This window comes from Epinephelus moara, chromosome 8 (genome assembly GCF_006386435.1).
Source record: "Epinephelus moara isolate mb chromosome 8, YSFRI_EMoa_1.0, whole genome shotgun sequence".
NCBI lineage: Eukaryota > Metazoa > Chordata > Actinopteri > Perciformes > Serranidae > Epinephelus > Epinephelus moara.
In genome coordinates, this window is record NC_065513.1 from 41,576,933 (window position 1) to 41,602,012 (window position 25,080).

At 39.2% G+C, this 25,080-nt stretch overlaps 1 protein-coding gene across 1 annotated transcript in view; it reads right to left on the reverse strand.

Moving 5' to 3' along the window:
- Nucleotides 1-1,803: 1,803 nt before the first annotated feature.
- The window catches only part of eeig1a (estrogen-induced osteoclastogenesis regulator 1a), a 49,786-nt gene continuing 26,509 nt past the window's right edge, over nucleotides 1,804-25,080 (reverse strand). Inside the window, exons 3-12 of the mRNA XM_050050891.1 lie at nucleotides 21,713-21,833; nucleotides 19,401-19,430; nucleotides 16,192-16,308; nucleotides 13,147-13,193; nucleotides 12,250-12,401; nucleotides 9,297-9,401; nucleotides 8,070-8,265; nucleotides 7,851-7,972; nucleotides 7,517-7,586; nucleotides 1,804-5,420 (exon numbers count right to left, since the gene is read on the reverse strand). Coding sequence (XP_049906848.1) covers nucleotides 5,375-5,420; nucleotides 7,517-7,586; nucleotides 7,851-7,972; nucleotides 8,070-8,265; nucleotides 9,297-9,401; nucleotides 12,250-12,401; nucleotides 13,147-13,193; nucleotides 16,192-16,308; nucleotides 19,401-19,430; nucleotides 21,713-21,833 — 1,006 coding nt within the window. The 3' untranslated portion in view covers nucleotides 1,804-5,374. The remainder of the gene's footprint in view (nucleotides 5,421-7,516; nucleotides 7,587-7,850; nucleotides 7,973-8,069; nucleotides 8,266-9,296; nucleotides 9,402-12,249; nucleotides 12,402-13,146; nucleotides 13,194-16,191; nucleotides 16,309-19,400; nucleotides 19,431-21,712; nucleotides 21,834-25,080) is intronic.

A 25,080-nucleotide genomic window follows, 5' to 3' on the forward strand; every position in this document is an offset into this window, starting at 1 on the left:
ATGGATTTGCCTCCAAGAAATGTTTGTAAGATTAAATCTAAGATACAAGAAACTAAAGATCAAAATAATATATTCCTCCATTTCCTTCAGCTGCTCTTAGTGAATGTGTGTTAATAGATGCTGCTGAATAGATGCATGAATCTCTACAGAGGTAATAAGCTTATGCAGAGCGCCCTCTGTTGCTGCAGGAAGAGAACCACAAGTATCTCAAGTTTGATGACGGGATAATTCACCAATTCATAAAAAGAATAAAATTAAATAATAACAATAAAATATAAAATACGATAAAAGTCACACCAAAAATAAATAATAAAAAATGTCAGGGTTTGCATGCAAAAAAAAGTTTGATGACAGGATATTTTAACCAATTAAAAAAAACGATTAAAATTAAATAATAACAATAAAAAAAAAAAAGTCACACCAAAAATAAATAAATAAAAAAATGTCATGGTTTGCATGCAGAAGAAAGTTTGTTGATGGAATATTTCACCAATTAAAAAAAGATTAAAATTAAATAATAATACTAGAAAATAAAACAAAAAATAGTCACACCAAAAATAAATAAAAAATAAATTAATACTGTCAGGGTTTGCAAGCATGCATGAAACGACGGGACATTTCAGCAGTTTAAAAAATAAAAAAATTAAATTAAATAGTAATAATAAAATGCAAATAATAATAGTAATAATAAAATAAATAAATAATGTCAGGGTTTGCAAGCATGCATGAAATGACGGGACATTTCACCAGTTAAAAAATCTTTTAAATTAAATTAAATAGTAATAATAAAATGCAAATAATAATAGTAATAATAAAATAAATAAATAATTGCAAATAATAATAGTAATAATAAAATAAATAAATAATGTCAGGGTTTGCAAGCATGCATGCAACGACGGGACATTTCACCAGTTTAAAAAATAAAAAAATTTAATTAAATAGTAATAATAAAATGCAAATAATAATAGTAATAATAAAATAAATAAATAATGTCAGGGTTTGCAAGCATGCATGAAACGACGGGACATTTCACCAGTTTAAAAAAATAAATAAATTAAATTAAATAGTAATAATAAAATGCAAATAATAATAGTAATAATAAAATAAATAAATAATGTCAGGGTTTGCATGCAAAATAAATAAATAAATAAAATAAAATACAATAAAATAAAATATATTGATGATGGGATGCATTTTATAGAAATGACCCCAGTTCATCCTCACAGATTTCTTATAATTGGAAACTAAAGTGGATTTCTTTAGAGATCAGATACAGTTTCTTCATGGTTGTATTCCCAGTGTTGGATTCACTCCCTTTTTGGATCATTGTCCTTTTTCACACAGACACACTACTGTCCTTCTGTACTTGTGAGAACCCTAATTGACATAATACATCCACATAGCACCTAAACTGTGACCTTGAACCCAGGTCTTAATGCTTAAATCGCCCTTAAAAGAAATGAGGTCTGTCCTCACTTTTCCAAATATGTTCTCACTCTGACATGGACTTAGGCAGTTTAAAATTCTCCATCATCTTCACTTCACTTGAGAGAAATTATCCAAGATATACGCTGATGTAAACCCATGTGTGCTAAAAATTAGATAGCATCTCTTTTACACACATTTTGGACCTGCCTTTGCAAGTACTGCGGAGATGTGTTCAGGACCCTCTTCAAGGTGTTTGAGACCCTTCTCCATCAGTCTCTGCAGAAAATGCATAAACTGGTGCATACAATTTTAATATATTAAGTCAGTGATTCATCACCTCACACTGACACTCAAAAACATGACACAGAGACAAACTCAGATTAGATTTTTATTGTTTAGAAATAATTTCTGCAGAAATACAAACGAAAAAAAAAAGAAAAGCTTCAACATGGTTCTCTATAAATTTAGGTTATTACACTAGCTTTGTTACAATAGAATAATTTGTTAGAATTACTAAAAGAAAAAAAGCTCAGGGAGGTGAGTTGTGTGCGTAGCTTATAACCAACCTCCAGACAAATAAAAGAAACAAACATATAAATAAATGCTTTAAAAGAATAACTGAAGGCTGCGGTGATGTAAACCCAAATTCAGACTATACGGTCAGTGGTTCATCCATGTGATTAATAAACATACAGCAGCTACAAAATACAAACAGGGTAGTGTAAAGACAAGTGATTCAACTTACATATCAAGAGCTGGATTCAACCAGCGTAGTGTGAAGAAGGTGTGAAACGACGAGCTGGAAAACAAACTGCAGCTTCACTGGAAAAATAACGTCCATAAAAATAAGTTTACTGATGAAGGACGGAGTCTTAAAAGATTATTTTTCTTATTGTAAATGATTAAATTATTCTGCCAGAGGGACTGTTTCATAACGATTATTTTTATAACTGATGAATCAGTTATTTGTCAAGCACGTGTCAAACATTTGCTGGGTTACGAGTGCAGATTTGCTTCTTTTCTCCATTTTTGATGATTGTAAATTGAATATGTTTCACTTTTGGGCTGCTGGTCACAACAGACAAATTAAAGATGTCACCCAGTCACCATTTTAGAGTCTAAATGAGCGATTCATCAAACAAACTGTGGCCTAATTAAATAGATGAGGAAAATTATCAGTAGTTGCAGCTCTAGACTTCGTTTTTCCTGGACAATCTTGGAACATAACCTCCATGTAATTTAAATTAATTCAAGAAAGGTGTGAAATTAAAATAACCTCCATTTGACTGATGGATTTTTTTGCAAACAGAAAATAACATTTTAAGACTCTGTGGGGAAAAAAACAATTTTTCTTGCTCCATTCAAATAAATTTACTGATACAAAAAGAGTCTTAAAAGCTGATTTCTTATTGTAAACGAGGGAAAACAGTGTTTCAAAAGGATTGTTTTATTTCAGATGTTACTTAACTTGGGCTGAAACACGAACTCGATTAGTTGCTCAACAGAAAATTAGTCACCAATTTGCTTGTTCCAGGTTGTCATGTGAAGGTCTCTTTCGCTATATTATTGTATCGTAAATTGAATATGTTTTAGTTTTGAGATGTTTTTCAGACCAAACAGATAATAACCCAGGACTCTTTTTGACTGTTTTTCAACATTTTTCTTGACCTAAACTAATAACAAATTAAGTGAGTCATCAAACAAACAATTGCCTGATTAAATCGCTGAGGAAAATTGACAACAGTTGCAGCTCTACACTTAATTTTTCCGGACAATCTTGAAACATAACATCCACGTACTTGAAATGAATTTAAGAGATTTGTAAAACTTTAAATGTTTGACTAACAGCTTTTTTCACCTTTTGTACAAACAGAAAAATAAGATTTTAAGAGTCTTAGAAGCTGATTTCTTATTGTTAACGAGGGGAAACAGTCTGCCAAAAGGATTATTTTATTTCAGATGTAACTAAACTTGGGCTGAAACAAGAAGTCTGTTAGTTGCTCACTGATTTATTGTATTGTAAATTGAATATGTTTCAGTTTTGGGATGTTTTTTGGACCAAACAAATAATTTAAAGATGTCACCTGGGACTCTTTTTGACTGTTTTTCACCATTTTATGATCTAACTATTAACAAATTAAGTGATTCATCAAACAAACTATCACCTAATTAAATGAGGAAAATTATCAGTAGTTGCAGCTCTAGACTTCATTTTTCCTGGACGATCTTGGGAAATATTCATGTAATATTAGTTTAATCAACCTTTTCAAGAGATTTGGGAAATGAAACTTTGACTGATGGACTTTTTCGCCTTTTTTTTACGAACAGAAAAACAACATTTTAAGACTCTGTTTAAGAAAAACACTCCTTTCTGCTCCATCTTGAGGAGATTTGCAGAGTTCAAACTCCAAACAGAAAACTTTCCTCTAAAACTAAACAAAAAAGCATCAACCAGCCGGCTGGTTGCCACCATGACAATTCTTCCTCCTCTGTTTGTCTGAGCTGCAGACTCGCCCTTTATTCAGCCTCTTTGTTGTTTGTTCGTCTGAAGACAGCTGTAAACAAACTCGGAGTAAACACCAAAGGGCAGGGACTCATGCATGAGCGTGACAGCAGGCTGCTGCTCCACCAGGGGGCAACAAAGACTTTTACAGTCTGCACAAATCTGTCTCCCTCTTCAAAATAAAACCAGCACAGTTTGTACCACAGTCGTAGTGTTTTCAGATACCTGACATTTTAACTTCAGATGGCTGAGGAGAGAGGAGAGCTAAATCTTACGCATCCTTCAGGAGATGGAGCAACATGCAGTGAGTGTACAGTGGGGTTTCCATAATGGCTACACCTGCAACTTCCAACATGACAAACACAAAGCAGAACAAAGAAACAAAACAGGAAACAGTATTTCTCTCCTCACCATCACTAGCACGCTGTTGTCACAGTATTCGTGGTGCTTTAGGATCATTCAAGAGAAACTTTACAGGCACAGAGTGGTTCTACTGCTCTCCCCTGATCAACAGGGAACAACTTCAAAACAAAAAGACAAAATCGATTCAGAGTTTCTGCATCTTCACGGCCGCTCAGTGGTTTCCTAAACTGTGGATCACATTCAGTGTTTGGATGTGTTGCCTGTCGGTGGAAGTTAACACACTTTGACTATGACTTGTTGTTATGAACGCATGAAACAAAATGATTTTATCCTGTTGTGCAGTTCAGACTCAGTTTATAAGTTCTGAATTAAAGGTGGAAACTTTCCTGCTGAATCAAAATTGAAAATTAAACATTAACTAAACTCCCAGTAGGATTCTTGCTCAGCATTACAGAAAGTGTGCAGCAAAACAGTGCCAGATTAACTTGTTACAGACGTGTTTAAAAAGATAATTGACTGGATCCACAGTGATGCTGAACATGCGACTACACAACTTGTGGCCAAATTAAAGTCTGTATAATCTATCAGCTCAACAGGAGCTTAACGAAAAATGCATCATCTCAGATACACAAAAAGTAATTTCAAACACTATGTTTCCATCGCTTTTACTTGTAATGCTGGTCACCTACTACCAGAACAGCTGGTATAAACTGGGGGACAGATGGATGATTTAGGTGTCTGCATTAACATGTAAAGTTACTATAAAGTGTGATCTCCTGAAATCTCTGGACTTCACAGGACAAAACAGGACCAGGTAAACGCACAACACGGCACCACACGGCAGTATCAGAGAAACATTGTGTGCATTTCACTCTGAGTCTTCGCCCCCAACGTCACAAAACAACATCTGAACGGAGTGCAGACAAGTGCCGCCACAAACTTCACATAAAGTGCAAACTGACGAGTTGTCTTCCCCTCACGGCGTCAGACCGGCTGAAGCTCCGGGAAAACCAGCGAGACAGAAGACGAGACGATCCACCATCCACAGGTCAACGTGTCCGCCTCTTCCTGCTGCTCGGTTTAATGGCTCTCGATCACCACAGGCTCATACCCGCCTGCAGACACCCTGTAAGGACCAAACACACAGAGACGACAGTCAGAGCGGTGACACTCTAACACAGTCCACACATTTCTTTAATGCTCACTTTTAATGTCACCATGTCAATGATTTACAGTTAATTGTGTCAGGTCAAACTTATGTAGGTCATAAGAATGTGGACAGGCTTTCAACTGAGATGTTTTCAGGGTTCTCACACATTTTCAAGGACAAAATTTCAAAACTTTTCCATGACTTTTTAAGGACCAATAATAGATTTTTTTTCCTAATATGTCAACGCATATTAGAGCTGTTACATCCACAGCTAAAGAAAATAAATTTGCCGTTATGTTACATTACATTGATTGTGAAATTCCATGACTTTTCCAGGTTTTCCCATGACCTTGGGAACCCTGTGTTTTGCCCAAAGCTTTTCTTTTATGGAAAATTGGATTTGATGTTTATGTGGATTTTTGGATTATGGTTAAGATTAGTAAAGAGAAGCAAAAACTGATATTTAAACTGTGATATTTCCATAAGTGAAACTGGCACCTACTTTTATCATGAGAAGAAAATTTGAGAGGCCTATCAAGATAAAGAACACTTATCTAACATTTCATTGAATATGTTAAAAACCAAAGAATGTGTTTTAGCTGTTAAATAGAATAGAGTAGAATAGATCTTTATTGTCCACCATGGGTGGAAAATTGTCTTCGACTCACCAAAACACAAAGTCAACATTGTAAAAAGCAGACAAACAGTAAAACAAACATGCATAGTCATCACAAAAACACAACTCAGTGTCTGTCTGTGGTTTAAATCTCATTAGTCACGTTGTTGAGTTCAGAGTATTGATGACAGTCAGGATGAAGGACTTCTTAAATACATTTGTGGTCACCAGAGGGGTTCTATAGCGCCTCCCAGAGTTCAAGAGCTCAAACTGACTGAAGAGAGGGTGGCAGCTATCGGCCAAGATACTCCTCGCCTTCTTCCTCGTCCTCTCTATAAAGAGCTGGTCGAGGGCTTTTCTGCTTTGCCAATTATTTTACTCACCATTGTCACAATCCTAGAAAGTTTCTTGTTGTATGTACAGTGAAGGTAACCGTACCAGGCAGGGAGGTGAAAAGTTAAAACACTCTCAACCATAGTTCGGTACACTGATTCTAAAATCTGCTGACTCACACCAAGGCCACTGAGTTTCCTAAGAAGATAAAGTCATTGTGAACATCTCTTGAAATTATACTCCAGAGGAGCTCACATGGGAGTCCAGTACTGTACAAAGGTATTTAAAATTTTCCATGGTTTTAACACGTTGGCAATCAACTGAAACTGTCTGTCTTTGGATTTTGTTTTGTGCAAATAATCAATTCAATCAATAAAAAGAAAATAAGCTAATGAAAGTGGAGAAGAGTGGACTGAAAGGACGGCTCACTCAGGCTTCAGCCTATTCTTAATTAGGCAGCATATTGTTTGTGCCAAACAAGTTTTTCTACAAAATCTTCTTTTTATATTTAACAAAATGAGCCAAACTTCTCAAATTCTTCAGTGTTTAACTCTGTCTAAAGCAAAGCAGCTGCACCAAGAACTTAAAATATAAAAACAGAAGAAATATAGTATTAAATTAGCAACATTATGACTTTAATCAGGTGCTAGCTAATTAAGGTAAAACTATTTTTATACCAAGGGAAACTGTTGTGCAGCAGTTGCAAGACAGAGCGGGAAAGAGTGTATGTATACAGAGTGCAAATAAAACAGAAAATAAACAATTAAGGTTATAATAATGTGCATAAACCAGATATACACAATGCCAGTCACAATAAGGAATAAGTAAACACAACTAGAAATCTGATGAATCAACACTTGTTGAAAACTATATGGTGTTTTGAACACATTTTAAACGTAACCAGAAGTGTTTTAGTGCCACAAACTACAATTATTAATGCATTATTTTAGCAGAAGTGTTTCTACAACTAAAACATCAATCTGAAGAAAGTCAAGTGAAAGTGACAAAAGAAAAAGAGGAAGAGAGAGCGACACACAGACTGTGGCAATGAGTGGAGAAACAAAGAATAGAGGAAGCGACAGAGAAACAGAAAGTGACACAAAGTCCCAGCCGAGCTTCTCACCTGTTGCCGAGCCTGATGCCGCTGAGCGCAGTCGTTCCATCTCTGCTGACGAACAGACGCAAGTTGCTGTCTGAAAGCCAGAAACACAGAAACTGAGTTAGCAGCTGCTGATGGAAACCAGAAGGCATCGAGACACAGACAATAAAATGTGACACAAAACAGAGCTGGAGACGGAGAGCCGAGTCCAAAGATGGTGCAGGAGTTACAGACTGTTTTAGACATCAGTAATATGCTGTTAACTTTAAAACCATCAGACCAACAGCAAAACCACACAGACACAAAGCTGGATTATCAATGGCAGGTCACTGTGTAATTTAATCACTCTCCTCTGTACCTTCAGTGTGGTTGATATCTGCAAAGTTTTGGCTTTGGACAATTTTCTCCACAATGTCGTCAGCATCCATGCGAGTGTCGTCTACCCAAGAGGGGTGACTCTCCACTGAGTCCTGCTTCCTCCTGGAACACCACGATACAAAGAAGAAAACTGAAGTCAGAAGAGAGCGGCAATCCAATGACAAGAGGACTGACGAAAGGCTATGCTGTGCGTCTGTACCTGGGGGGCCTGTTAGGAGGTAAGACAGGCCTCGGGGGGCGAGGAGGTCTTTCAGGACGTCCTGCGTCCTTGTCGCCCTCCGTAGGTGTGTCAGCAGTGAAGCCCAAACCCCCAGAGGTGCTGCTTCCTGTCGAGGTGTTCCTACGGTGTGTGAGGTCGGACAGGCTGGAGGAGCAGGAGTGCTCAGTGCTGTAGCCTGCAGGGACACAAGACAGTTACCATAGAATATATATAACCCTTCAAACCAGCAACTACAACACTGCATCTACACATCTCGTTTTAAGCACCCTGGGCATGGAATAAGCTGCAAGATATCATCCCCACAGAAGTACTCCATTCTCTAAATACCACTCAAGGTCTTTCACAAACTGTCCTGAAGCTGCCCACTATACTATACTATACTATACTATACTGGGACTGGATATCTGGCCTGCTAGAAAACTGGAGAAGTGTGACACGACTGACAAAGAGCATCAGCCAATGAGAGGCGGAATACGTCCCACGTCAGCACGCAGGAGGACGGAAGAAATGTGAGGAGGACAAGCCACAGGGTTGACAGGTCCAGTTGCTTCTTTTGGGCTTGTTTCTCTCCCAAGATCTGGCAACACTGACAAGCCGACAAGCAACAACAACAATGGTGGCGTCCACAGGATCACGGGGAGCACGTTGTGTTTGGACCCAGGCCCTGGAGGCAGATCTGATTCAACACTGGGAAGAATATCCATGCCTTTACGATGTGTCTTCTCCAAGTTAAAAAACATAGCTTGGTGACGTCACCGTGTTATCTGGGGCTCTGTCGGCGAGGGCTCGGTGGAGAAATCTTGTGGTGTGCACACACAGGTCGTAACACAGTTGGTGAGACTCCCGATGACAGAAATATACGTCGCCAGGTATGAACACTCAAAAGATTATAATAGTCTCTGCGACGCAAGATCAGGGTGAAAATCGTTTAAAGTGAACTAGGCTTTAGTCAGCGTAGAGCCGGTCAGATGAATATTCAACCATAAAATTTGCAATAAACAGAACAAAGTTTCCTGTAAATTTCAGATAACGACCAAATCTCTCTGGGAATCAACTACTTCTAAACTTTCTTTCCCTACAGTTAGTTCACATTTATATACTCCAGTAGGAAACATTTCGTTATAGCTATTAGGAAATTACAGGACCCATGAAATAAAGACTTTAATTCATTATTTTGGATAAAACAACTGTAGGTGAATGTTGTACCTGAGATTTTGCTGTGCTGGCTGGCGTAGCTGGAGTTACGAGAGTGGCCAGACTGGAAGATTTCTGCAGAACCGGACTGGTTCACCTCTGATTCCTCAAGAAGACCTGAAGGCACCAAAAGAAGGAAACAACAGTTACCATCTCACACGATCCAACATCAGGCAGACTGGTTGTTTACTTTCACAGTAAATTACAACCACATAGTGTCTGTGTTCATGTGCAGTCAAACAGTTGGCAGGTTTTCAGGAGCTGCTTTTGTAAACGACCTTCTGCACGTAATGAAACCTTGAATACTTTTAGACATTCATGTCTCGTGTCGGAGAGTCTGCGAAGGTGTTTTGGACAGATTCCTGAACCAGACGCGCCGCTGCTGTGAACAACTTCAGCCTTCATTCGTTTTCCACGTTGGAACAAAAACAGGTTTCATTTTTCATTTTAATTGAAACTGAACAAATCCTAAACACTGTCAGCTAGTTTTCCGTGCAGGGAAAATCTTCTCAACAAGATTTTATTTGAAGTTCTTCCAGGAAGTTTTGGCTCAGAGTGAAACACATCTGGCTGAAAGGAGTTGGTCCAAGATCTAAAAGACTGGAGATTTGGTTTTCATATCAGAGATCAGTTCTAAAAGCAGGTGGTGTCTGACTTGCTTTTTATTAGTCTGGGACAATTAGGACAATTGAGGCTAATAGAATGTAATTTAATCTGTTCAGTCTCAAATCCCGTCACTGTACCTGGAGACAGGGTTGAGATTTAATACCATTTTATTGATTCTGGATCCAGTAGCTAATCTGCTTATCACGTCCAAATCCTTTTGAATCCCTGAACCCTAAAACTCAAAGATTAACTGAGTACATACCGAGTACAAATGCCAAAACAATGAATACAAATTGCATTTTATCAACCGATACACAAGAGTTCTTATACACAAGACTCACATCTCTCCCACTATACTGACACAGTGAACTTGAGAGCAGTATGACTGATGTGTCTGCTGAGTGAGGATCATCTGCTTTTCTTCTTTTTCACGTCTAAAATCTCCCCATCCTGTACACGTTGTTCTGTCTAAATATATCTCGCAAACCTCTACAGTCTCGCACGCATCAAAGCACACATGTTTAGTTATTGTTTTTTATGAAACAGATTCCCCCTGGTCGTATGACCCTTGCACGCCCCTCAGAACGGCCCAACACGTCAGTTTGGGAACGACTGACTTAAAGGGGATCTATTATATTAAACTTAAAGTTAATACTTATATTTTGGGTTTTGACTAGAACAAGTTTACATGCTTTCATGTTCAAAAAAAATACTTTATTTTCCTCATACTGTCTGTGCTGTAGGGTTGCAACGGTATGACATTTTCCCGGTGCGATAACCAGCGGTTTCCTGTTATCACTGTATAACAAAAGTATTATTATTATCAGTCAGTTTGAACCTTAAAGCAATGAAAACAGAAGGATTATTTTTGGTTAAACACATGGTTTATTACTAGAATTGAAATTTGAAAACTATTGTTTTAATAGATTTCAATTTTTTAAAAATACATTGAGATAAGTAATATATATGGTATGGTAACCGTCAACTTTTATATCACAGTACACCTTGAAACCCATATATTGCTGCAACCCCACTGTGCCAAAACACCTGTATTCACCCTCTGTCTGAGATGCTACGTCTTAGCACCCGTCTCTTTAACCCCCCTGCCAAAAAAGCCCAAACAGCTTGCACTAATCAGCGTTACCAAGTGTTCCACATCTCTGTGTCTCTGCAATGTCTGTGCACCCTGGGAGTGATGTCACTGTAAGGGCCCTGACACACCAAGAAAGTCTGCGGCCGTTCAGTGTCAGGCCGTTGAACGTATGCCGCCCTAGTTTTTGCAGCGTGTCCTGCACCGTTGGCACTACTCTGCCCTTGTTGGCTGTTTTTGATTCAGCATGTTGAATCGATGTCAGGCCGAGTGGAGCCCTTCGATGAGTTAAATCAATCTGATTGGCAGTTTAGCTCAGTACATAAGAAGTGGGGAAGTGAGGAAAGCAAACATATGACTGAAGTCAAGATGATGTAAGATCAAAACAAGCTTGTATTAGATGCATTTTTTTAAATTTTAGTCATTGAACTGTTTGTGTTATTGTTTGTTAGTGCACGGTAAATGTATTTGTACTTCCTGCAACATCAGGTTGTGGTGTTAACGTGCCAACCGGCTAACTAGCGTCTTGAATCCATCCTGCCGGTCTTCTGGTGTCCCTTTTTGAATGATGAATCCGGACTATCGCCGCCTGCTGGTATAGAGAGGTATTTCCTCCCACGCAGGCGCAGAACATACGTGCTTGTTGGCCAATGGCTATAATCTTTGCAGTGTGTTTGAGTGCAACTTTCTGGCTGAGATACAGGTGACATGACACAACTCAACAGTCAGCTTTCATGGCTGAACAAATAATAGCTGCACTTTCTACCGGGAAAAATTACCAATAAAAGCTTTTAAACACAACCGGACATGTTGCAGTGTGAAGATGATTCCAAATCTGGGAGAAATTAACAACATCAGCGACCAGGATTACATGTTTCCCTGATGTTAGCATGTAGCTACACGTAGCAGTGTATGTCATGTAAACTTTTGCAGCTGCGTGCCTGAAGCAGACGACCATATAAAGAAATCTGTCCTGAGCTGACGTCAGCTTGAGTATTCAGAAAGGTCTGAAGCCTGAGGTTTTTGCTCACAGGGATTATTTTTATATATCTTTACCTAAATATCTGAAACTTTGGCCACGTTTAATATGAACATCTAACAGTGTAACATTATAGACATATGACAGGAAATATTGAAAAGCATAACTGGTCCCCTTTAAGATAACTGTATGTTTTACCAGGTCAGACCCAGGTCCAAAATGTACCCTGCAACCCCAACTAAAACAGCCCCTTTCAAGTCCAAATCCCTCTGCCCACACGAGAGATGTACCTGAGCTGATGATGGAGGGTCGAGGCTTGGAGGCTCGGCCCAGAGAAACCCCTCCAGCCGGCCCGGGCTCAGCAGTTCCCTCCCCCTTACAGTCCAGCTGCAGGGTGTGCTCTCGTCCTGGGATGGAGATGGACTTTGCTGTGCTGGGAGGCCTGCAGGAAAAAAAAACACAAAACACAACTTATCAGTCTGGAACAGATTAAATGAGCACAGAGCTGCTTAGCTTGGCACGCTCAGATAGGACTCATTTTATTGACAGCGGGGAAAGTGAGTCATTGCTCCGACAAAGGACAAAGGAGCATGAATATTACAAGTGTTTAATAATCTGGTTAAAAGATTAGAAACATACCAAGACACCAATCAATAATAGACTCAAACACATTATTCAGAACTCTTTAAACAAATATTTAGGACAGACAGGGTCATTTTAAAAAACCTTTGGAGACAACTGATAAGATTTCCTATTGTTTCAGTAAACACTGTATGTCTTTATTCGTCACTAGTTTTACAGACTTACTGTGGAAGAAATCTGCTGTTCATCAAGATGAACATGAATGGTTTGCTTCAAATTAATCAGTATTAAATCCAGATTTTCAGTGTTTTTAACAGAGACAAACGGTCAAAATAAAAACAACAAAAGGAAGAAAAAAACAAAACTCAAAAGTGTGATGTCGAGTTTATGAGGTGAGACTGAAAACTCCAAATGGATGTATTCAAATGTGTTTAAAAAGACAACATTTGAGTCCCAGTCGGATCTTCGTCTGATCAAAAGTTTAAAAATGTTTACCACACTCATTTTTAAACCAATATCCTGACGTGATGGAGACCCTGTGATGAAATGAGGTTAATCATTCAGGAACAAAGTCCATCCTTAATCTCACAATTTGAAATACTCACGTTTTAAAACACGGATCTCCAGACAGGAGGGTCATCCCGATGATCACCTGGAATTAACATAAAAAGAAAATTCACCACACAAATTTAACACGCACATAGACATCCAGAGGTGAATGCAAAAGCAACGTAACAAATATGTTTTACAGCCATGTTAACAAGTGCTCATCAAAAAGGGGTTAATTCTCTTTTCTTATCTCTGATCTAACATTAACAGATGGATAAAACATTTCCCCTTACTCTCCCACAGTTTTGTGGGTCCTTGTCCTTATCACAGGGGGAAAGACGTAGATGTGGAAGACGTACTCTGATCTTTTACTTCAGTGAAATTAGAAATACAACAGTGTAAAAATACTCTGTTACAAGTAAAAGTCCTACATTCAAAATCTTAAGCAAAGGTGCAAAAGAAAATAGTTCCTACATGAAACTGCTCACAACAAAGTCTGTGGATTTTCTTGAGTAACCAGGTCATGAATTCTGGAAAGAGACATTAATGTTGAGTTTTTAAAATTATTTTACAGCACAGTACAAGTAACTCAGAAGTACAGTACTTAAGTAAATTTACTTAGTGACACTGCACTACCTCAGGATGATAATGGTGATTATCACCAATCACCTCAGCTAACAGACAGAAATCTGAAATCAAAGGTTAACAGTGTGACTGACGTATATTGTCATTACCGAGAAGCAGCAATCAAAATGTTTCGTCTGTTGGCTGCTTGAGCGATGATAAAGATGCACTGGAAAAGCTGGGAGTAAATTCCCAGTAAGCTCACTGACGTCTGAGTTACGCACAAAACGTTAAGTCTTCCAGAGGAATGAGATGACACAAAGACTCGTGACTGTCTTGGCTCTGTTTTACAGAGCAGTTTGTGTGGATGACCTCTGGATGGCACTGCAGAGTGAGAAAACCAGAACATCCCTCACATACAGGGACACTGAACTGATTGAGCTGCATGAGAAGTTCATATCTTTGTGATCAGCACTGATGAATAAATGGGAATTTTTTTTGTTGTTGTTTTGGTTGCACTTAACATGTTTTAATTTTGGACAAATCCGCAGACAATAAATCGATCAATCCTTTGGTCTTTGTCAGGAAAATTGTGATTTTCCTAAAATCTTTAGTCTTCAAATTCCTTTTTTTTGTCCAACCATCAGAACAAAACCAAAAATATACAGTTTATTATCAGGATGGAAGAAGGGAAGCTTCCAAAATAAAAATAAATAAATTAATTGATTGATTAATGACTCAATAAATGAATCAATATGCTATTAGATGTTCCAAAACTAATATTAAAAATAAATAAAGCTCTTAATAAAATGGGACATAAATTGATAATTTATCTGTTTTATTTCCTTTCCCATCTAATTTCCACATTATTTTTATTTATTCGTTTACTTACTTTTGTTTTCATTACATTAGACAAAGAGACGCAGCAAATCCTCACAACTGAGAAACTGGAACTTGGTTGATTCATTCTGAAGATTGGCTAATTAGTGAATGGACTAATCATCATATCTTAACTTTATCTATATGAAAAGAAAACATCCTAATAGTTGCATCCAAAGTGGACGTTTCCTGTGCAGTGCAGATTCATGGATTGGTTTACGAAATGTTTTATTATCTGTTGAATAAAAACAAACAGGTGAGCAGAAGAAAACACAAAGAAAAGGCTGCCAGAAATGAGATGTGACACGTTTCCTGATCGAAATAAAAGTTAATCAGCAACTATTTTGATAACCAATTAATAGTTTCAGTCGGTTTTTAAGCAGAAATGCTAAATATAATCTTGTTCCAGGTTCTTCGCTGTCAGGATTTTACCCCTTTCTCTGTCTTATATGATAGTAAATTAAATATATTTGAGTTTGGGGCTGTCGGTCAGACAAAACATTTCATTGGTTCTCTGTCATTTTTCTGCATTTTATAAATTAAACACTTACTAAACAGAAAAATCTGCAGATTAATTGCAGATTCAATAGTAAAAAGAAATCACTGACATTTACATTTACAGTTTTTTGTTATCTGCTTCCATCAAAAACTGCTCTCGAAAACTAAATTTTCATGGCATGATAAGAAGATTAAAATTAACTAAATTAATCAGCATGACTTGTAACTGGAATTATTCATTGCAGGCACTGAAGATAGTTTAATTAGTATTTCAGAGCGTCTCCTGTGAACAGTGTTGTTTTAAAACACAGACAAATTAAAGGTAAAAAGGTTAAAGGAAACTGAACTCCTCCTGGAAGCTGCAACTGATCATTTTCGATCTCAATCAATCATTTAAGTCAATAAAATGATCAGAGAATTATGGAAAATGCTCATCACAATATCCTGAAACCCAAAGTGATGTTCTTAAAATTTTGTTTTGTTCCACTGACAGTCTAAACACCCCGGAAATTTTCAGTTTACTGTCACTTTAAACAAGGAAAAGCAGCAAAATCCTCACAACTGAGAAACCGAAATGAGGGGTTGTTTACCAAAGAACTGCAGATCAATTATCTGTAGATTGGCAAACTGACCAACTGACTCCTAGTTTCAGCTCTCAACTACTAAAATATTTTTAATTCTGACAGAAAAACCAAAGCACTTGAACAGAAGTCGCCAGTTTTACATGACAAAGGGACCATTGATCCTACACCTTTCCACTCTGACCGCTCCTGACTAAATTTGTGGAGTGGAAGCAATCACTGAAAAGGTCAAAAGTCAAAGGTCAAAGTCTCAGAGTTAATGATTGCGCTTCCTCCAGGCATAAAATTTATGACACAATAACATTCTTGTTTAAGCCATGAGGGCACGGGCTAAAATAAGACAGTCCCATATTAATGTCCTCTTGTTCTGATGGTGTTTTAAACCACTGGTTCGGCGTCATACTTGCATTTGGCCGTGTCGTTGAGCTAGTTTGCTGCCTCTGTCAAGTAGCTGTCCATTGGTCACTCACTCTACCACAGGAAACACTACTTCAAAATAAAAGCTCTGAGCCAGAAATTCACTGTGCTTAAAAATAAAAAGTGTTTTTTACAAACTTGACACGTTTGCGAGTCACTTGCCTTCAGTATGGAGTTGTCCTGCCGTGTGTTCTTGGTGTCGTATCCCTCCAGGAGACAGCAGCGCACAGTGGAGCCAGAACCCGCAAACTCCGCCATGTTGAGGTCTGTGAAGCCCAGCTGAGGGCGAGGAGGAAGAAGAGCAGAGTTTATTCTAGATTCGCTAATGGAGGGGTGCGCTGGTCTTTATTTTTGGCATGAGAGATTTTTTCGACACCATCATTTAAGCACACCGAGCAACGTCACGACGTTTAAGACGTCACAGGCTTCTGAAGTTTTAATGTATGACAGGGTGTAAAAACCACACGTCCATCTCAACAGACATCAGATGAAGAGTGAAGCCTGTATTTTTAAAACAGCTTTGATGAACACAAAAACGCAATTACATGCTATGTTTTAAACAGTCAGCTGATAATATCCAGAGCTGCACTGAGTGAGCAGGTGTATTGTTAGCATGTGGTGATTTAACTTGTCTCAGTCTCTGTGACCTCAATTAATCAAAGCATGAGAGGAAGTCCAGAGCAGGACTAATGTTGGTCTCCCTGCTGGAAACAACTCCTCAGAATCTGAGGCACACCTAATGGGAAATGGTCCTGTTCACACCCAGTCCGTGCTCACAATGGGAAGGTAGCAAGACAGCAGGTCTCATAATGAAAGATGCAGTTCGTTTTTTAAAGTAACAGGGAAAATGAGAACATTCAGACTGCTAATAATTTGGTCTCTGACTTATTACGAATGTGCTTGCTTACCTCAAATGTTCTTGTTTTTTTATTTACTACATGTTACAGATTATATGTCGACTCGGTACTTTAACATAATGTATTTTCTCCGGGAGTGTTAATTTAATTGTATTTCCTGTTAACTCTTTGCAAATGACACAGACGTGTGGTTTGGGATTGTGGGGCAGCCCTTATTTGTATGTTCTTGTTCATTGCTATGTTGATTGTGTTGTTGGATTTTTGCTTAAATGTCTGTTAACCTCCATATTTTTGTGCCTGAGGACCCCCTTGGGATCCAGATGGTGCATGTCAAGGGGTTATCCTCTAGTTAAAGAGGTCCAGTGTAGGATTCAGGGGCATATATTGGCAGAAATGGAATATAATATATAAAGTAGGTTTGTATATAGTGTATAATCCATGAAAATAAAAAGTATTGTGTTTTCTTTAGCTTGGAATGAGCTGTTTATATCTACAGAGGGAGCGGGTCTTTGTTTATGGAGATCTCAATGTCGCGCTGCCGTGTTTCTATAGTAGCCCAGAACAGACAAACCAAACACTGGATCTAGATAGGGACATTAGTGTTTTCATGTCGGCCAACATAGTTACGGGCCGTACTCATGCCGTGTTTTTTGGGCCAACTTAACCAACCTCAACTTTTGGAACGCAGCAGCTCACACCGCATGTCATGTGACAAGGTACAACCAATCACAGCCGACAGGTATCTTTCCCTTCTTCCATGAATATCAGTCTGCATTTTGGTGCAGGGCTACCCAGAGCTTTACATCCTTCCCACGGACGATTGGCCTACACACTTATAAACAGCTCCTGGAAGATCAGCTCTGCACTCAGGATACGGTGCTTGTTAATGCTGCTTAGCAACCTCAGATGCAAGCTTCTGCCGCGCTTATGAAAGCTGGCTTAAAAAAAGGGCACAAAAGTAACCCCAACCCGGTAAAAACGTCCTGAACGTCTGGATCTTAAGTTAGCAGAGAAAAAGGTGAGCACATGTTAGCAGGTGCTGGGCTAACATCTTATCTCTGTCATGCCAAAGGGTATAGAATAAACACTGATTTGTAAAATGAAACTGCTTACTGGTTTAAATCAGCGGCAACGTTTGTTTTGGAGAGGAACAGACATCTGCGGATAATTCAGCTCCTGGTAAAAACCTCCTGGACAATGAACACTGAAGGAATTCTATCTAATCCTCACTGCCATGCCACTTAACCCCCTAAATCTTACACATTGTTCCTTTAATATAAAATAAATTTGACATAAAAAAAAAAAACATTAATAAAAAATCTATACAGGTTATCAGAGCAGATTTCATTTACCGCTGAATGCTAAAATGTAGTCTTCCAATTTAATTAGTGGAGATTCTTGTGTATTCTTATTTATATTCTAACAGAACTTATTCTAATGGGAAACTTGCACTTTTTTTAAACAAATAATAGAACTAAAACCTGAGGGAAGATGGGCACCTTTTCTAAATCAGGTGCTGGCTTGCTAGCAGACATAAAAAACAAAAGAATAGGAAAGCTTCCCACTCTAACCTCTGACACATTTATTTCAACAAATAAAGACTAATGCTTGGGCAAACTGCCTTCCCCAGGACGACTTGGCTTTTAAATTGACTGAGACAGGCGTCACAAATCAGGGCAATCAGGCCCCTTAAATCCTGAAACCACCTGACGATTAAAAGCACCCTGAACTCAACTTTCTGTGTCTAAAATACGACCTCATGAGTTGAATTTGAAGCCACCATTATTCTTAGCGTCTATAAAAGTTGTAGTGGTCCAAGTATGTGACATTTGCTGTATGTTTAGAGTCCAACCTACACGTATAGGTTGGGGATTTCAACACAGCCCCAGATTACATAGATAAGGACTCTGTCTACATGACCTTAACCTCTAGAACAAACCTCACATCTTCTCACTGTGTGGAAACTGCCTTTGTCTGAGCTGCATTCACAGTGTTGTTTTAAATCAACTCTGCTGCTCTCTCGAGCTAAAGGTCCCCATTCTTCATCCTCCAGGTTTCCCTTTTCTTTAGGAGCTTCTGTTTTCATAGGTGTGTATTTAAAGGAAGCCAACTTCTAAGGAGGGAAGCTGGGTATATTTAGCCCAAAGGAAAACCTAAATAGGGAACGGGCGAAAACAGAGGAAACGGTTCCTGTCGGGCAACAACGTCCACGAATCAACAAAGTGTCTTCACGAGTGGTTTGACCTTGTAATTTCATTCACGAGACGTGACTCATTTGTCCGGGGCTCGTCCAGTTACGGTTAGAGAGGTGTTGGCAGGATGTGCTGCAGATTCCGGACAAATGTGAACTCAAGCAAGACAGGTTTTTGATTTATCGTCACGCCCTGCGAGTGTGAGAAATGCTAATATTTACATAACGTGACATTAAGGTTTACAGAGAGCTCATCTGTAACTGCTTCTATGTGTTTATGAACGTGAGAGGTGAGGCGACCCGAGAGGCAGACAGGCTCTTACCTTCGTATATGCTTTTCCTCCTTTGAGTTCCTGCAGGGGGAAAACAGGAAGACAGTTATGAACCTGGTGATCTGAGCTGATCCAACTTCATATTACAGTGGCCTCCAATTACAGGGCTCCCGACGGGAGAGTTAAAATTACAGGCTGAGACCACACTCATGGTTCCTCCGAGCATGGCACCGAGGCGGCGTTCACATGGGAGATTTTAGCATCAAGTCTGAACTGAAATATCCTCAAGACATTTGTGTGAGAACGTCTCCAAGCCTCCTGAAACAGTCTGTACAGTGCCCTTGGCTTATCACGTGTGTTAGTGGATGCAGTTCTATATGTCTGGTGTCAGTATTGTAGTTTTATTACCGAATTATACCTTGCTTGGAGAAACCAAGAAAACACCACTAAAACAATGGTTATATTTAATCTAGAAATACAAAGATTTTTCACCTTTCGTCCAAACATGTACCATTTTTCTACCAAATGTACATTTTCAGACAAACAGGACTTGTCAGAGGAGGGCGGCAGTAGCACAGTCCATGGGGACTTAGCTTGGGAAACAGAGGGTCAGTGGTTAAAGTCACTGTACGGACGAAACATGGAATGTGGACTGCTGGTTGGAGAAGTGCCAGAGATGCTCCTGGGTACCACTGAGGTGCCTTCAAGCAAGGCACCGAACCCCCAACTGCTCGGACGCCTGTCCATTGACAGTCCCCCTTGCTCTGACATTTATCCACTAATGTTTGTGTAAAGGTCCTGTTTGTGTGTGTCTGTTTTCAGGCTTGCGTGTGTATAATCTGAAAAATAACAATGAGTCAAAAAACTAAATTTCCCCTCAAGGGATTAATAAAGGAATGCTTTCTTTCTGCACTCTTAAAATAGGCTTTGGGTCCAATGGGTGCCCTTTTCGGACTAATGTGGGCCATCAGAACAATGGGCAGTCACCGTGTGTTCACCGCAGCTTCTGTGCATACCCAGGCAGTTGCTGTGCTGGGCGCACACACATACGTATTAGAGCAGTGTATATTCCGGGTGAATTGAACTAAGTGGCAGACATTATGTCGAGAGGAGGGCCTTGTCAGATTAGCCTGCTAATTCAGCCGTCCATTAAACACACGCATTGAGTAATGCTCTGAAAGCCTGCATACATCCATTTGATGAAATGAGCAAAGTCAGAGCCGCTGTTGCTTGTGTCGGAGTGATCTCCCGTGCAAATCACACGGGGCTGAAAGGGCTAAGCAGGAGCTTTGGGCTGCATTATCCATCGCAGCCGGGCACTGCTGGGGAGAGGGTGCATACTGCACGGAGACATTGGCAACAAAATGCTGGTGTAAAAAACAACAAAAAAACATGAATAAATGTCTCCTCTCTTGCTTACTCACTCCCTCGTCAGTGCACCAGTGCACTCCAGTCACTTGAGAGGGCAAAACAGCCTAATTCAGCCTAAAATATTATCTCCTACACAGGAGATAAACTTTGGTATTGGCCGACACTGTCTGCAAAATGTTTGCTTTTCATTGATTGAGTAGGATGAGTCAACAATCACTTTTTGGGTAAAACTAACCTTCAAAAAAGCAAATACTGACAGCGTTCAAGTAAAACAAGTCTGTGGCCCTTCTTACACAGAGATCGCGCTATGAGGCTGCTATGAAGTCCCTTCTTGATGCCTCCTTTGCACTTTTACGCAGAATCAAACATCGCCGGCGTCTTTCCACTGCAGTGCGTGATTTTAGACAGCATGCCGGCATCGGGGGAAACAAAAGAGGCATGACAGGCGTGACATGTAACATGACAGCGTCAGCCATGCGCGTTGGCAGCGTTTTATTAACAGTAAAAATGGCATTCCATGGTGGCTAATCTCGTCCTCTGATCGGAAGGTATGGAGCTCCCGTATCTTATTGTTTTCCAAATGTGCAGACATTTTCAGCTGTTGTTCTTCTTCTTCGAGTTAGCCACTAACTGCTAACAGCTACTTCATAAATCTCCTGTGATGTGTTGTACACATGATACATCGTCAAAACGTTACACCCCATGATCCTATCGTGCTGGCTGTCCCATTTACACAGACCTCCCGGGTCAGAGGCGAGACAACTCTGCCTCCGTATTCCATGATTGTACCTTTTATACAGAACACTAAGGTGGAATAACGGCCTGATATTTCCGCCTTGACCAGCCAGTGTACAAGGGGCTTACATCTGCATGACTGAATGTTCTGAGTCAACAGGAGTGTAGTTTTCTGTTACTGGTATTCTGGTTTAAATCAAACTGTTAAAGACATTGTATTGATGTAGTTAATCTCCAAGATATTTTGAGAGTCGTACCTTCCTGACTGACACCCTGCAGACAGAAGGATCCAGGACTCCGGTGTGAGGGTTGGCACTCATCTTGGACACAAAAGTGAACCTCTTCCTCCAGCGAACACAGTTCTCATGAACCTCCTGTCTGTAAGACGACAGAAAAGAACAGCAGGAACACATAAATCTCTGTGATGAACAGTTTCTGCATTGTGGTGCTTCCAATTAATTATTTATTTCCAAAAAGCCTTTCTGTTTCTGCTTACGCCTCACTTCTTGAGTAGAAGACTTGGGTTAATGATAGTATGATTCATTTTGCTGCTTGCTGAGGCGATTTAACTAACAATGACACTGAAACATGTTACGTAAAATCGCAACAACCTAAAGAGTGTATTCATGTATAGACTAGGACTGTTTTCCTGACATTTAGGTCAAACACAAATGTTCTCAAGACTTGGCATGTTATATTTTCGATTAGTTATACTCTCTGAGTTCAGAACAACACATTTTTTCCAGTTATGTCATCCCCAGTCTCACAGCCCCATGATCAGTATGTCCACTGAGGATCAGATTTATCAGAGCAACACTGAGAAAACATGTTCTGAGCAAGTTTTTCCAAAACTAACTGAATTACAGAACTGATTCCCATGACTTCTGACACACGGTCACAGTTTCAGCTTAGCCTTACATTGGCTGTTTCTGTAGGTATAGATGCTGTATTTTATTTTGAGGATAGTGAACTGCTGACATTTTGTCAACAGGACCCACCAAGCGACCTCAAAGTCGCTGATGAAACAACCTTTGCGACATGTAAACTAGTGTGGCTCTCAGGATTTTCCCTCCTGCTTCACCGACAAGACGAACTGTCAAGGAAACAGTTTACAATGGTCAACAGACTTCTGTGAAAACACACTTTGCCTGGTCAGAAAATGCCAGTGGAAAACCTTTAAGTATCCATACATCCTGGCTGACGGGTGGGAACACAGCTGTAGGTGTAAAGACAAACAGACGGGTCACTGACCTGTTTGTTTCTGAAAACAAAAGCTGATGTGACTGGAGCAGAAATGTCATAGAAACACCGAAGCATGCAACATTAGGAGGAGAAAGTAGACTTGTGAGACAACTTAATTTGTTTAATATGTCACTTGGGACATGTGTTGTGTTGCCACAACCAGACTCACATCTAAATCTGATTTTCTGCAGCCCTATGTGTCATCTGTAATATCAGACAGCACTGTTGCTCAACTAATCGACATCAGAAAGATGATCATTTTTCAAGAGAAAAAGCCAACCATTACCTAACTCCAGCTTCCCAGCTTACGGGGATTTCCAGCTTTTCTTGTCTTATGAGATAGTAAACTGCGTGTATTTGGGTTTTTCACTGTTGGTTTTAAGATGTCACCTTGAGCTTTAGAAAATTGCAATCAGCCTTTTTCACACATTTTCTTACATTTTATCGACAAAATCAACATTCTGGCACCTTATTTATATCCAACAAAAATTCCCAGTGTGAATCAATTTATTTACATTGTGAATTATAAAATGCTGGGTGGGCCAACCAGCATCCTATCATGAGCCAGATTTGACCTTTGTAGACTAAACTCTTAAGTATTTGGTCATAAACCAGAGGAGATGGGGCAAGATGAAAAAGTAAGAGATCAACAAAGTTATTACAAATAATCTGAAGGGGAACATGAATGTGTGCATCAAAAAATAATGGAGATGTATCAAATAGTTTTCAAGGCATTACACTCAAAATCACAACATCTCAAAGTCCGGGAATCACCAAAGAACTTTAAGGGTTATTTATCAAATAGTTCTTGAGATATGTCAGTCTAAAAACATGGCTGAAAATGAGTTTTTCACTGAGAGGAGAAGTCATTCTTCTGTGTCATTTGTAGTCAATTATGAGCGTCTTTGGTGGTAAAACTGGGAGACGTCCAAAAACCAAAGGACGTTTGAAGTCGCTTCGAAAAAACGCTACTTACCAATTATGGGGAGAAAATACTCCTGACACACATTACTCTTCATTATTCCTACATCATGAGAACCTACGCTGTTCTGTGAATGATCATCAGTCTGTCAACCAAACATTTTAGTTAAACACCACCCCATCAAAGAGCACCATCATTTGTGTGAACGTTTGTCAAAGAGAAAAAGTTGTGTTTTTCTCCTTTGAAAATTGCAAACAGCTCATTTAGAAACTCAAATTGGATTCTGTCCAACGACATGCTGAGAAAAGGGAGACCAACCAAACAGCCAAATGTTTCTGGAGTCACTTAAACTGCATGACGCCTCCTTAATTCCAGCACATATAAATCACAGATGCAGAGCTCCATGGTGGGACTGTGTTTCAAAATGGAAGGTGAAAGAGAAATGATGAAGAGATGTTTGTATTGGCGCTACTTTGGAACATCAAGTTAAGCAAAAGAACGGCCTTAATGCTCCCTAAGTCTAACTAGGTAACCTCTGAACTTGTCATTAGATGATTAGATCGTATCAGAAATAATCTCCGTCCATACTAACACGCCTGAACTGGACTTGGACTTGAAAGAGTGAACAAGGGTTTCTGCGTCATTGTTTCAAAAAGTCTCCGTTTACGCCCATCCAGACTAAAATGCAACCCAAGAGGTAGAATGTCCAACTTAACAGCAGAAATTAACATGTTTACAGCCTGGTACAAAAAATGTTTTGGTCTCTACAGCCACTTTACCCCTTAATCTATATAAGTCATCCGTTCATGTTTTATTAAGGCTTAACGTTACACATAATTATGGGCGGGCCACTTTGAATGACGGGCTGTCTGACAATAGTGTCCTCAGCTTCTCAGTCAGATCAACCCCTCGCTCCTCCACAGTGCCAGCCTCTCACGAAATATGGTCACTTCTGGCTCAAAAACCCCCCAAAACAAAACAAAAAAAAACAAGATGGCGACGACTGAAACACCAAATTCAAGGCTTTAAAATGGGAGTCCATACACCAATGGGTGATGTCACAGTGGCTACATACATTATATTTACAGACAATGGTGTGGACGCTAGGTGTAAATGTAGCACTAATTGTCTTATGTCTTACATGTAGTATATGTGATTATACTGATGTTTACATGTTTTTAAGTTAGTAAAGTATATTCTATCTTATTCATAAAAGTGCTGTATACATGTTTGTCGGAAGGAAAATGTGAGCGAAACCTCATGGTGGAAAGCATGACATCAAATAAAGATAATTACTAAACTCTCTATATTAGTATGAATGCAGCCTTAGCTCTCAAGCTCTCTCTAATGATGCTCATTGAATATGGATAAAAAGAGAAAATCACGCTATAAAGGTTGAAATCTTTGGATAAAATATAACGTGTAAAGTATAAAATAATGCATTACTTGTGTTAGACAGTA